The 15838-nt window shown below is 33.5% G+C and overlaps 1 protein-coding gene across 1 annotated transcript in view; it reads left to right on the top strand.

The window, feature by feature from the left end:
* The window catches only part of LOC120634867, a 43785-nt gene extending 29960 nt beyond the window's left edge, over positions 1 to 13825 (top strand). Inside the window, exons 2-4 of the mRNA XM_039905709.1 lie at positions 8657 to 8743; positions 9885 to 10019; positions 10709 to 13825. Coding sequence (XP_039761643.1) covers positions 8690 to 8743; positions 9885 to 10019; positions 10709 to 13825 — 3306 coding nt within the window. The 5' untranslated portion in view covers positions 8657 to 8689. The remainder of the gene's footprint in view (positions 1 to 8656; positions 8744 to 9884; positions 10020 to 10708) is intronic.
* The last annotated feature ends 2013 nt before the right edge of the window (positions 13826 to 15838 follow it).

The following is a 15838-nucleotide window of genomic DNA, read 5'->3' as shown; positions in this document are numbered from 1 at the left end:
TACATTATATACTTAAGTACATTATATACTTGAGTACATTATTTACTTGAGAACATTATATACTTGAGTACATTATATACTTTAGTACATTATATACTTTAGTACATTATATACTTAAGTACATTATATACTTTAGTATATTATATACTTAAGTACATAATACCGGATGTTTGGTGCATCGTGTGCCAAATCGAATCTGATGATTGGAGGGGTCTTTGGCTATCTCTTCAGCCCTCGTAAAAAAATCTTGCTCAAACGGTTTTTTTTATACTGATTTTAAATTGTTTTTTTAAAAATTGTAAAAATTCTACATTTAAATTTTAATAAAAAATAAAGTTGTTAAGTATTAATTAATTTTCTTTTTAATCTTTAATTTGTAACGTTTTACGCTTCTTTTGAAACTAGAATTACACGCCAGCAACATCTAGTTTTTGTTTTACAGCCCCGCAAAGTTTTTTTTACGTAAAAAAATAAGCTTGAACGTCAACTTTCGGTTTTAATAAAAAAAAAACTAAAAGTGATCATGTTCTTCCAATTTTTTTAAAACATCTCTGGACTGTCCCCTTTCTAATGGTGTGCAATATGCCATGAAAAGTAATTAGTAACATCACTAATTTTCAAATTTTCTAAACTTAGTCACAATTTTCTAATATTCAACAGATGAAAGAAAAACAAGTTTTTGCGTAAATAAAACTCACAAGCAGGTAAAATTTTTAAATTTCGTAGGTTTTACTTGAAATAAAAATAATACATTGCATTTGAAACATTTATTTCATAATTTTTACAAATTCTGCTCAAATTGTTCACCCCTGTTTCGAATGCAGGCCCGACATCTTTGACGTATTGTTACAGTTGTAGTCCGAAGCCGTATTTCGTTCTTAATTGTACCGAAGGCCGCTTCTATGCGTTGTATTAGTACCTCCCTCGTTGGGACTTCTGTGGCGTATACTAGCTCTTTGGCACGTCCCCAGACATAAAAATCTAACGGAGTTAAGTCTGGGGAACGTGGAGGCCATGCAATAGGCCCATCGCGCCCAATCCACGAATTGGGGAACACATTATCGAGGTATTCCCTCACAGTTAAACGCCAATGCGCGGGACAGCCGTCATTTTGAAATACTATGGGCACATCTTCATTAAACACGGGCACCTCGGCCAATAATTCCGGCAGATCATTTTGCAGGAACTCTAAATAATTATCGCCATTTAAGTTATCAGGCAGGTAGTGCGGTCCAATTACCTGATTCCCAATCACTCCTGCCCAAACGTTCACACTAAACCGTCTTTGAAAAGATTGCTGTCTTTTGGCATGTGGGTTTTGCCGTTTCGGTGCCCAATGGTGTAAATTGTGCAAGTTAAGAATCCCTTCTCTGGTAAATTTGGATTCGTCAGTCCACAGTATTCTTTTTAAAAAATCAGGATTATCCACATCTGTGTGTAACAAAAACCGACAAAAGTGCATTCGTCTGTCAAAGTCGCCACCCTCAAGACCTGCAACAACCAAAAATCTTTTTAATTCCCCTTGAGCAGTAATTAATTGCACTAGAAGATTATGGATACCTGCTAAACAAAGGCAACGTCAAACAAAGGTTTTAAATTACGTACCTTGAACCGGAGTCTCGTGGAATGGATATTTTTCGTTTTGTCGAAGGACTTTCCACACTTTCCATATTGAAATATCAAGTTGTGCCGCCACATATCTAATGCTTCTTGTGTCGTCTTCCTCAAAAAGTGCCAGTATTCTCTCGTCCACTTCAACATTATGTCGCACAACATGTCCCCTTGGTTCATGAAAATTGACACTCCCAGTCTCGCGTAAACGTCGGTATGTGTCTTGGAAGACTCTGCGGCCAGGTAATCGTCGACCAGGAAAGCGTTCCTGGTAAAGTCGTTGCGCTGCACGAGCGACACCACGGGCTGCACCATAAACCATTATGATGTCCGCATATTCCTCGTTAGAGTATGTCGTCATTGCAACAACAAAAAAGTCAACAAAGTTTAACAATAACACCAAAAGTAAATAAAACGTAACAAAAAACAACAAAACTTAACGAAAACTAAATAAAAGAATCGTGGAGTACAGTAAGCTAGCACACACGTTAGGCACGACGCGGGGCCCGTTCGCGATTGGTTCAAACAGGTTTGCACTATGCAAGAAAGGAATAGAAGATAGATTTCGCTTCACTAGAGTGAAAAAACTATTTTTGCCTGTTTAAACGAACAACGGGCGTATAACTTTATGAAAGAGACAGAAAATGTCATCTGCCTTGTGAATTGTGAGTGTTATTTACGCAAACCCTTGTTTTTCTTTCACCTGTTGAATATTAGAAAATTGCGACCAAGTTTAGAAAATTTGAAAATTAGTGATGTTACTAATTACTTTTCATGGCATATTGCACACCATTAGAAAGGGGACAGTCCAGAGATGTTTTAAAAAAATTGGAAGAACATGATCACTTTTAGTTTTTTTTTTATTAAAACCGAAAGTTGACGTTCAAGCTTATTTTTTTACGTAAAAAAAACTTTGCGGGGCTGTAAAACAAAAACTAGATGTTGCTGGCGTGTAATTCTAGTTTCAAAAGAAGCGTAAAACGTTACAAATTAAAGATTAAAAAGAAAATTAATTAATACTTAACAACTTTATTTTTTATTAAAATTTAAATGTAGAATTTTTACAATTTTTAAAAAAACAATTTAAAATCAGTATAAAAAAAACCGTTTGAGCAAGATTTTTTTACGAGGGCTGAAGAGATAGCCAAAGACCCCTCCAATCATCAGATTCGATTTGGCACACGATGCACCAAACATCCTGTATACTTAAGTACATTATTTACTACAGTACATTATATACTAAAGTACATTATATACTAAAGTACATTATATACTTAACTACATTATTTACTTAAGAACATTATATACTAAAGTACATAATATACTAAAGTACATTATTTACTTAAGTACATTATATACTAAAGTACATTATATACTAAAGTACATTATATACTTAAGTACATTATATACTAAATTACATTATATACTTAAGTACATTATATACTTAAGTACATTATATACTTGAGTACATTATTTACTTGAGAACATTATATACTTTAGTACATTATATACTTTAGTGCATTATATACTTAAGTACATTATATACTTTAGTATATTATATACTTAAGTACATAATATACTTAAGTACATTATTTACTACAGTACATTATATACTAAAGTACATTATTTACTTAAATACATTATAAACTTGAGTACATTATTTACTTAAGAACATTATATACTTTAGTACATTATATACTTAAGTACATTATATACTTAAGTACATTATTTACTTAAGAACATTATATACTAAAGTACATAATATACTAAAGTACATTATTTACTTAAGTACATTATATACTAAAGTACATTATATACTAAAGTACATTATATACTTAAGTACATAATATACTAAAGTACATTATATACTTAAGTACATTATATACTTAAATACATTATATACTTAAGTACATTATATAAGTATATAATGTACTTAAGTACATAATGTACTAAAGTACATTATATACTAAAGTACATTATATACTAAAGTACATTATATACTTAAGTACATTATATACTAAATTACATTATATACTTAAGTACATTATATACTTAAGTACATTATATACTTGAGTACATTATTTACTTGAGAACATTATATACTTTAGTACATTATATACTTTAGTGCATTATATACTTAAGTACATTATATACTTTAGTATATTATATACTTAAGTACATAATATACTTAAGTACATTATTTACTACAGTACATTATATACTAAAGTACATTATTTACTTAAATACATTATAAACTTGAGTACATTATTTACTTAAGAACATTATATACTTTAGTACATTATATACTTAAGTACATTATATACTTAAGTACATTATTTACTTAAGAACATTATATACTAAAGTACATAATATACTAAAGTACATTATTTACTTAAGTACATTATATACTAAAGTACATTATATACTAAAGTACATTATATACTTAAGTACATAATATACTAAAGTACATTATATACTTAAGTACATTATATACTTAAATACATTATATACTTAAGTACATTATATAAGTATATAATGTACTTAAGTACATAATGTACTAAAGTACATTATATACTAAAGTACATTATATACTAAAGTACATTATATACTTAAGTACATTATATACTAAATTACATTATATACTTAAGTACATTATATACTTAAGTACATAATATACTAAAGTACATTATATACTACAGTACATTATATACTAAAGTACATTAAATACTAAAGTACATTATATACTTAAGTACATTATATACTTAAATACATTATATACTTGAGTACATTATATACTTGAGTACATTATATACTTTAGTACATTATATACTTTAGTACATTATATACTTAAGTACATTATATACTTGAGTACATTATTTACTTAAGAGCATTATATACTAAAGTACATTATATACTTAAGTACATTATATACTTAAGTACATTATTTACTTAAGAACATTATATACTAAAGTACATTATATACTTAAGTACATTATATACTTAAATAAATTATATACTTAAGTAAATTATATACTACAGTACATTATATACTAAAGTACATTATATACTACAGTACATTGCTTCCTAATAAATAAATAATAATTTTTAATGAGAAATGTTGCAAAAACTGCAATTAATATCTTTTTTGAGAGCGTGTGATTATACGACTACTTTTTGAAGTTGACTCATTCGCGTACGAAGTCGCGCGGGTCCGCTAGTATATAATATATTTAATGTACAGAAATCTTCCAGTTACAGATTTATAATAAGTATATATAAACCTTTAAACTGGAATAGCACTTTTCTATACGCTTACGTTTAATACAAACTGAACTTTTTAAGTGACATCTCCAAGATGTCAATCGGTAGTGAAACGTATGCAATTTTCTTTAAACGAATTGCAAATTTTATCGATCCTAGTACTTAGATTGCACTGTTTATTCTTACTTCTAACGTTCTCCTTTTTTCTAAGTTGGTTAAAACATCTAAATCAAGCGATAAATCTCACCGGAAACCTCGTATTATGATCACATTATGACACGTTATAAGCCATTTCCTCAAGCATTAGCATTATACGGCTACATATCCAGCCGTTTTCAAACTAGTCTAAAGGAAGTAACCGCTTCGCATAGCTTCAAAAAGTAAAAGTGGTGTAGCGAGAAAAAAAAAACGTAGTACGCGAACAGTTCATACGAAAGTGGCCGCATTCACTGCCCTTTACGATTGACGTCTAGGTATAACTTGGAACCTGTTTCTAGAACATTCTAGAGACATCGCGTGCAGTGATCTTTAGTTACCCCGCTTCGATATATATTAGATGAACAAAAATTAAACCCAAATCGGGACCTCGCGACAAAGTGTCCGGAATACAATAAAAATTAGGCTTAAATTGCTGTACTCCGAAAGCAGGAGAATTTGTACGTTGTAATTTATAATTTCTTCAATCTTTATACTCCGCACCGAGCTGTACTTTCTTCACATGTTTCTGTCCGACAACGGAGCATCCTCAGGAGATGTACGGAACGCAAAATCGCTTAGCGGTACGTTTTTGTCGGTAGGCTAGTAACTAGCAATGGCCAAAGCCTCCTACCAGACCAGAAAAGATAAAATTCGGAAATAACAAATTCCATAGTTTCCCTGCCGGGGTTAGAACCCGTGACCACTCAAAACCACAGCGCTCATCGCTCCGCCAGGGAGGTCAAATTGCAACTCAGGTGAGATTACAGCACCAGTCATCACGGGTGAAGACACAAATATGTCGAGTGTCGAATAAATAATAATGCACAGGTGAAGAAAACAGCAATAACCTCGATTACGCAAAATATGATCTTCTCCAACTAAGTTAAACACTTTATAAACACATATTGTGCATTCAGATTGCATGTAACATAAGGATGTGTCCTTAAGCAATGGATACATTAGCAAACATTTTTTTTAAATACACATCAGCATTGGCTTCAACTTTATACTATAGTTTAAAAAAAAACATTCAAAATATCTTTAATGAACTCAACCCGTTACAGTTTTATTATAAGTAGAAACTATGTTAGCAAAACAACCTTTGCCTCTACGCTTATTTAAAAAAACAAAAGGATCTCAGTTGTGACTCGCGAAAATTATGAATATTCTATGACAGGAATCCACATTTAAAAAAAGGCGGAAATAGAGGGAGAATTATTTAAGTTTATTAAAATTAAAGATCTTAATTATAATAATAATAAATATTTTAATTGAGAATTAAACAACATATGAAGTACACGCTACACATAACATACCAATGAGAACAAAAACAGAAAAAAAGAACAGATTTTAAAATTAGGTAACGAAATAAAATTAAATAAACTAAAAACAAACAAATATAATTCTTCTGAGTCCTTTTATTATAACTATAAAAGAAACGTTTCAGTGTGTAATTTTTAAGTCTGAATAAAACGCGAACGAAGTTGCAGCCAGCAGCTAGTTAAAAAAAAAAAGTATATAACTCGTGAACACGTAGCTTTATAGCTACCTTTCGACACAATTTCGTAATCAATCGTGTTAAAAAATCAACATTCAAACTATTATTGTTACGTCATACGCTTTGAAACTAAATTATGCGTTGAAAATTTAGCATGTAGGTTGTACCTACCTGTCGTATTTAGTACATGGGGTCTCCCATACAGTGGCGTTCACTGGGTTTCTTACTAGGGTATGCATACAGCAGAAAAATTGCTTAAAATGGCCAAAATCCTCCTCCTATACCACCTATATATCAATTTTAGGGTATGCACTGCTTTTGTGCATATATGAAGTGCACGCCACTGCTCCCATATAATGTACAGTTGTGCACAGATACCTCTTTTTTTCCTATTTTTTCATTCGTCTACAAGTTAACCCTTGACTGTAATCTCACCTGGTGTTAAGTGATGATGCAGTCTAGCGTAGCGGGCTAACCTGTTAGGGAGTATGGTAGTCATACCCCTAATCAGTTTGTACGCGACATCGCACCGGAACACTAAATCGCTTAGCGGCACGTCTTTGTAGGTAGAGTTGTAACTAGCCGCGGCCAAAGCCTCCCACCAGACAAGGCCAGAGAAAATTCAGAAATTATAAATTCCCAAATGGCCCCTGGCGGGCATCGAACCCGGGGCCTCCTACTTTAATTCACAACGCTCACCGTTGCGCTAGCCAACGGTAGCGTAGCCAAAGGTATTAATTAGTTTTCTTTTTTTTGGAATTGCGTAAATACATTTAAATTCACAGGAAATCTTTATTACATATTCCCTGCGGCTTCGCCCGCGTGATTAACACCCATATATATAGTATTTCAAACCTCAGTCACTTACGTGCCTGCCAATCGTACATTGCCAATCGCAAATGCCCGTCCCGAGTACCTACTCCCTTTTTGCCTTATTTAATAAACCTCCGATTCTGTATATCAAACGACTGCATTAACAATGTGGGGCTTATCTTTTAGCTATATAGAAATAATGTATTTTTACTAACAAAGCCTTGATGTCTGAAATATTTATATATATTCGCTTTATTCAGAGCTGAGTGTACACATGATGTTATATAAAAAGCGTAAAATGTGTATCTAATTCTCGCGCTTGATCATTAAGCTTTTGAAAAGGCTATAATTGAAACAAGTGTATAATCATAGTTAATTATATAACATTGATTTATGTATACTAAAATTACACTAGCCGAGAGTGAGGACTAATTTGTCTATACTCTAATTATTCTTAGCTAGCTTTCATCCGCGTGGTTGCTCGCGTGGTAATTTGTAAAAATTGCTATGACAATTCCAATTCAAATTCAAAAATGTAATAGATTTATTAACTTGACGATATTTAATAGTAACTAATTATTCTGACATCTCATATAAGTAAGTCTTATTTCTACTAACAACAATTAGAATCCTGAAATCGAGTATTTTTAATTATAAGGATCCAACTGTTTCTTATTGCTACGCCCTGACAGGACCTCATCCTGTAAAGGCATGGATGCAATTAAATAAATAAATAAAATAAATAATAACATAACATGTTCACTCGAAAGGGTTACGCGACGTAACGTACGTAAGACGTATTTAGTTTATCGGGGTATACCTACTCACATTTTGTATCATTTTCTTTTTATTATTATTTTATTATTATTATCATTTTGTAGCAAAGTTAGTAGTAGTTGCAACTTTATTTAGTGTTTTTTTGCGTGTAGTACATTTTCAAGCTTAATTTTTATAAAAATGTGTTTTATTTTTAGCGATAAGGCCCATTGTACCTATGTGTTTATTGTATTGTATTTTGTGTTATTGCTTATAATAATAATATGATTTTATTTCAGGGGTAGCCTATATGCAATGAAATAACCATTTGTAAGAAAAAATACATTAAAAGAAACACAAATTAAATTATAAAACAAACAAAATAAACACGAAATAAATATAAAATAATATTAGTAACAAATAAAAAATAATGTAATTCTGTTAGGTGTACAATAAAGTGTATTTTCATTTTATTTTATTCACTTTTTATGAATTATCGAAGTCGGTTTTATTTTACAGATCGATGACAGCTCTGCGCAATGGGGGTGGCAGATGATTCAAGCCGGGCCGGGCACTGTGGGACATTACTTTGTAAAGTTGCCAGAGGTAAAATTGTTGTACTAAAACTGCTTTAGATCGTTTGATTCTGTCGTCCTTCAACCTAACTTCCGTTTTCTAAATCATCATTATATAACAATTAGCCAAGTTTTTTTTTTTTCCTGAATCATTAACCTGGTAACAATCAATGACGTTATCATGAGAATAACATAAATAGAAGAGAAATACAGGAGATTGAAACCTTCTAGAAATTACCACAGCTTAATTAAAATAATCTAAAAGCTAATCAACTAACAAAGCAAAGTTTAAAACTTATTTAATAAACATTAACCTATACCTTCGCTTCTCTTTTTGAGGGACTGACTTCGATCAACGGCAGGCATCTCTTATCATCTCATCTCATCTCTCATCTCTATCTTTTCGGAGTCATTTGCATTTTAATATCACTTTCTTCAACGGTGAAGGGAAATATCGTGAAGATAAAAGAGTATTAGTAGCCTACTAACGTCCCCACTACTGAATACAGGCCTCCTCCTTTTTTATCATCTTATCTTTCATTCTGTACCCAAAATTCTGACCTAAGGTCGGACCCAAGAAATTCTACAACGGTTACAAATTGAAGTTGCAATTATAATAATAACTAGCGGACCAGCGCGACTTCGTCCGCGAATGTGTCGACTTAAAAAATAGTCATATGTTCAATATAAATGATTCCGTGATTCCAATATAAATGAATCCGAGCTAGATCGATTTATCGCTCCCGAAAACCCCTGTATACTAAATTTCATGAAAATCGTTGGAGCCGATTCCGAGATTCCAAATATATACAAGAATTGCTCGTTTCATCCAATCGTTTCCTGCAGCTCTTTTGATGTCATCAGGTTATGAGCCCCCCGTTAGCTTGGTCTGCCAATATCCCTTTTACCATCGGGTCCTTCCCACCGTTTGTTTGTATTGTCCACCTATCTGCGTAGCGTGATATATGGCCGGCCCATTGCCACTTAAGCTTTAGAGCTTGTGTGATGAACACGAATTTTTCACAGCGTCTGGGTGATTGTCTATATAAAAATATTCATCAGTTATCGTAGTTACCAATAACACAAGCTACGCTTACTTTTGTGTTAGATAGTGTGTATTGGCGTATGTTTATTTATTTAGTATATAAGCTAGATCTGTCATCATGTTTCAGGCGGAACAGCGTGTACGCTACGTGGCGGATGGTAGCGGCTACCACGGCGCCGTCGCCGTCACCACGAGTGACCACGACCACATCCACACGACCAATTTCGCGCTGGGAGATCGAGCCCTTCAGCTCACTTCACAGGTTAGTTCTCTCCCTAGCATTCCTGGAGATTCCTGGTTCGATACCCAGCAGGAGCAATTTTTAAAAATATTTTCGAGTAAATAAATATTTTCTAAAATCCTGAGTACCAGAGAACCTTTTTCTTATACTTATAAAACTGAAGAGTTTGTCTGTTTGTTTGTTTACTTGAACGCGATGACTTCAGGAACTGCTGCTCCGATTTGGGCCCATTTATCGAGGAAGGCTATAGGCTAAATATCATCACGCTAAAACCAATAGGAGCATAGCACCAATGAAAAAATCAACGTTTCAAAATCGTGGGTTTGTTTCTCCCGTTGAGAGCTTCCACAGCGCGCGGTGCGTAAAGTTTCGATAAAATCATGTATGAAAAAGTTGCTCCCCTTTAAACGCTCTAAAAATAAATCGCGATAACATTTGTCTACCTTTTAAGGTTGAATTATACGCGGACGAAGTTGCGAGGAACCGCTAGTTTTAGAACCATTATTAAAGAGAGTTGATAAAAGAGTCTTTAAACATTGGTACTAAAGTGTTCATGATCATTGAAAAGACGCGAAAGTCTGGTTCTAGCAATGACTCGCTTTCAATGTAGTGGGAGGACTAATTTACTCCATTAAACCTGAGAGCTCATAATTTTTTTTTTTACAAATTTCTAGAATACATAGCAATAATTCACTGAATAATTGTTGCAGATTCCACCCCAGACATACAATCAGCAAATCACAAATAACGGAACCCAAGCAATTCCAGACAGCAATTTACAAGATGGCCAAACTCCGCTACAAATTTTCCTGCTGCGAGGACAATACCCCGTACAAAATCACTTCTTCCAAGTAATTCCTGACAACCCTGTCCATTTAACTTCTGTACCTAACTTTTATTTAAATAATAACCAGGATGCAACACCTTCGTATTACAATCTAAATGTAGAACATACAAGGGACGATAGACAATACGCAGAAAATAATGTAGAAAACAAACCAAATAACAGAGCAACTCACGAAAACGATGAAGAAATAATAGAAACCAAAGAAAATGGACCAGTAGTACGAGTATTTAAAGATCACAATTGCCCAAACGATGATTTAAATTATAATAATAATTTGCAGAATCAACATGAAAACCATTTTCAACAGCCTGCCAAATACAATCATGAAACTCCACACAGTGTTCATGGTAACTTTGGCGAACGAGATTTTAAGCAACCAACCAGTCAAGCGATAAATAATTACAAAATCGATCAACCAGATAATAGAAATGAAAGATATTATTATTCTACAGAAATAAGTCACAGTACAACATCTAAACCTGTAATTTTGACTGAGGAAGAAGGTATATCAAGACTAGTAGCATCAACACAAGATCTTATAACGAATGAGGATCTATTAAGAATTAATCATGCAGCAGAAAGAGCTGTAAGCGGTTATGGTGATGATTATATTAAACCTAAACGTAAGTTAAACTCTAAATCAATTGTTTATAATGGACCTACGCAGGCAAAGCCAAGAAGTAGAATTACAGTCTCTGCAAAGATTGGTAATATAGTTGACAGCAGAATAGAACACCCGAAAAGTTATAGAGAACCATCTGCACAGGTTATCAGAGAGCCAACGCCACAATCTTACGAAACAACCAATAATGATTACAGATTTGCTTCACCTATAATTGTTGCTGATCCTAAATACGGTAACTACAAGCAACAAATTGTTAATAATTTAGTTTCAACAATGGTTCCGTACATACAAGATGGATACGAAATTGTCGGTGTAAGAAATAGTTTAAATGAAAATAATACGGGTAAAAATGAAGAAAATAAGTCAGGTGAAGATTTGGTTAATATAACTCCAAGGCCTATAAGTCAAAGCTATTTGGCGCCTATAACAGTTGCCTTGAGGCTTCTCAACTTAAATGATTCAGAAATTTTCAATACAGTTGACGATCATGAAGCATCAGATAGTGAATTAATTGAAAAAACTGTTGAAAATCCAGAAAATGGGAAAACAATAGTAGAGATTCAGGAATCCATACCCGTAGAGATCACTCATATTAATGATGTCGAATACCACGAGTATTTAGATGAAGGAAGGAGTAACAATCGAAATCCCTATGGGATAGTAAAATCAATATATCAAAAGTATTTGCAGAATTTAGAATCTAACACATATGCACAGAATCAACATGATAGTAATCCGAAGAATCAGAATTCTGATTATTATGAGACAAGTAATAATGAAGATTCAAAAGAAACATTAGAATCTAGCGAAAACATTCAGTCAGAGGTTCAAGTCCAAGCAAACACAGACAATAGAAATGCATATGCAAATTACTATAACGCAGAAAATGGTGATAAAATAATTCAGCCTATTATAATTGAAAAGCAAGTACCAGTAACTGCTTACGTAGATCGTTTTATTGAGAAAAAAGTTCCATATCCAGAACCAGTTGAAGTAGTTAAGCAAGTTCCAGTAGACAGGCCAGTCCCGGTTCCAGTTCGATATGAAACGATTGTTGAGAAACCTGTAGAGGTTACTAAATATGTAGATAAACCATACCCTGTTGAAGTATATCATTCTTATCCAGTTGAAGTTAGAGTGCCATATCCTGTAGAACATAAAGTATATGTCGATCGTCCCGTACACGTTCCTTACCCAATTGAAAAGGTTATTGAGAAGCAAGTATTACACCCTGTACCCATCCCGACTCCTGTAGGAATACCTTTTGGTATCCAAGTTCCTGTAGAAAAGAAAGTTCTTTACCCAGTTCATATAGCAACCCCAGTACCAGTTGCTGTACCTGTAGAAAAACATATCCCCGTGGAAAAAATTGTCGAGAAGGAAGTGCCAGTTCCTTATCCAGTTGAGAAACAAGTTCCTTACCCAGTTCGACACGAAGTCAAGGTCCCTGTTCCCTACCCTGTTGAGAAAAGGATACCAGTACCAGTTGAAGTACATGTGCCTAAACCATACCCAGTAGATCGTATCATTGAGAAGAAAATTCCATATCCTGTAACAGTTGAAAGAATTGTAGAGAGGAAAGTTCATGTAAAAGTGCCATACCCAGTGAAAACTTTCGTTGAAAAAATTATCGAAAAGCCCGTCGTTGTTACAAAATACGTTGACAAACCCTACCCTGTAGAGAAAAGAGTTCCTTACCCCGTCGAGAAAATCATAGAGAGGAAAGTCCCTTACCCTGTTCACGTCCCAGTTGCGGTGAAAGTTCCTTATCAAGTAGAAAACAATGTTCAAAAGCCTGACGTTCCATACCCGTTTGAAAAAGTTGAAAAACAAACGATTTACACTTACGGAGTCAACCAAGAAGTTTTATCAAACGTAGCAAACTATCTGAGATATAATCAAGAACAATACAAGCAGCCACTGCCCAGTTACGTACAAAATAACGATTTCAACACACAACAGCATGCTGAGTCTCAAAGGAATTACCAAATACAGCTTGCTAACGCTCAAATCTTGAGGAATATACAAAACACGACACCTGCTTACTCGAAGCAATGGGGAAACCAATACGCCGCGACGTATCAGTACTCAAACTCAACTTCGGACAAAAAACTACCAGAAACAGTATCACACAATCAAGGAAACAATAAATATTTTGGTCCTCTCCCTTTAAGAAATTACGAAGGTCAGTGGGAAAAGAATAAAGATTATACGGAAAGAATAAGAAGAACTGATAGAACACCTAAAGTTTCCAATTTGAGGATAGAATATGGAGGATTCAAGCCACCTTTGATACCTAGCACTGAGATTGATTTAGATGGTTTACCCATAAATAAAAGTAAAGAACATTCTTAGTTGATTTACATCGCTCATTAAATATTATAAAAAATACATCGAGCTGCAAGATTTTTACTCCGTACTCTCCGATTACTTGTATACTTTTGTAGTTCGCCCTTTAGTTAATAAAGCGAATAAACTTAATATCAGGGTTAAACAATTTAATGGTGCCAATTCTGTTTTTTCCGCACTGTGGTGATGACAGATCAGAATACTCTATACAGTTGTCATCACCCTTCCTCTTTCCGTGGGTGTCGTACGAGGCGGCAAAGGGAATTTAACATTGAACGTGCAGCAGCGTTCTCCGTGCTACTATTACTTTTTACTGCGATCACCAACTCGTCTGCCCAGCGTGGTGATTATGGGCAAATCCTGCCCTTGGGAAGTACTTAGTCAAGCATCTTTGCTTACTATTGGTGAATTCTGTTCCACGCAAATACCTAAACTAACTAAATTAGCAAGTCTAAAAGTAATGATAATTTTCTTCACAAAGAAATAAATGAAAGGAATTTCATTACATCATTTGACACACAGAATTGGCACTACTATTTTTTAGGCAATTTTCTCTAAGAAATGTACTTTTGAGGTAATCTTGAGGAACTTTTGACAAAAAATGCGGCCTAATGAAGTTAATAAATATAATTAAACCTTTAATGTTATTTTCTCTCGCACGTAATTAACGTGAAATTTCTTTTTGACATTAGTTATGTATTTTCTTTGACCTTATAGATTCCACTGGCAACACTGACCGTGCTGGTATAGTAAATTGTAATTAAATTTAACACGGCTTTAATTCAAAAGCTTTATCCATTTCTGTTTCAAAGAATTATTTAATAAGATAGTGTAGTCATAGAATTACTTAGATTTTAAAAACAAATATTTTGTTAAATTATTTTAGGTGTTAAGTTTTGTACAATTTGCTTTTAAGACTAGTTAAATAGTTTTAAGCCTACTTCCAATCGTGCCGGCGTAAAACATTGGAGTAGGATAAAATAACTTTAATTATAAGCGATTAATTTTGTAAGAATTAATTTAGATTTTAAACGTAGATAGGGCATATCTATGCCTTCATTTTCCATTGGTGTCAGACCATTGCCTATTATAGCCATTTGTGGCAGACCTTGAAACCGGTTTAACCTAAATTCCTATTTAATATTATAAATGTGTCTTTGTTTATTTGTCCATATTTTACGCCGTAACTCGGCAACAAATCAACTTGATTTTTGGCATAGAGTTAAATAAACATATGAAGACTAACATAGGCTTTTTATCCCAGAAAAAACAAACGGTTTCCACGTGATTTCTATAAAACCGTAATAAATGCGGACAAAGAACGCGGAGAGCCAATTAATCATATTTTCGAAACAACCAAGTATATTTGCGTTAAGCTGATTTCGTAATTCCAGTTTCGTTCGAAAAAATTATATTAGGAACGCTGTATTTACCACTATTTATTCGGTTCCTTTTACGTGGAAAAATAAACTTCAAACCCATTTGCATGCGTCGCTGCTAAGCGCGAGATCGAACATGAACGGTCAATGAACCAAGGCAACGCTCGCACAGTAAAACTGTTGAAGTCCATTAACGGGTTAATGGACTTCTTGATAGCATTCTCAAATAAGAACCGGATAGTTAAGCGAACTTTTTTTTTCTAACGAAAACGCTATTATTTTTATTAATTATGTTAGGGAACATTTGAGAACAAAATCACAACACTGAAGATCGGTTTTCTGCCCTGATTCTCTCATCTGCGAGATTCCACTGTGGCTGATCTATTTAATTTGCTATTTTAGTTTGATGCTTTCGTAATTCACCAGTTTGTATTAAGAACGCGGCAAACTAAAATAGCAGGTTTAAAGAAAAATAGCAATTTTTATGGACCTGTCCATTTCTACGATTTAAATCCTTAAAATAAAAGAATAAAATCACTATCTTTTGAACAAACGACGCCATAGTAGAACGCCTTTATTAAATACTTTAAACATTTTACACTTTGTAAACATCCAAACAGTGGCGGACACAGATTCCTTT

The sequence above is a fragment of the Pararge aegeria genome, chromosome 25, assembly GCF_905163445.1.
Source record: "Pararge aegeria chromosome 25, ilParAegt1.1, whole genome shotgun sequence".
Taxonomy (NCBI): domain Eukaryota; kingdom Metazoa; phylum Arthropoda; class Insecta; order Lepidoptera; family Nymphalidae; genus Pararge; species Pararge aegeria.
This window is presented reverse-complemented; position numbering and strand designations above follow the sequence as displayed.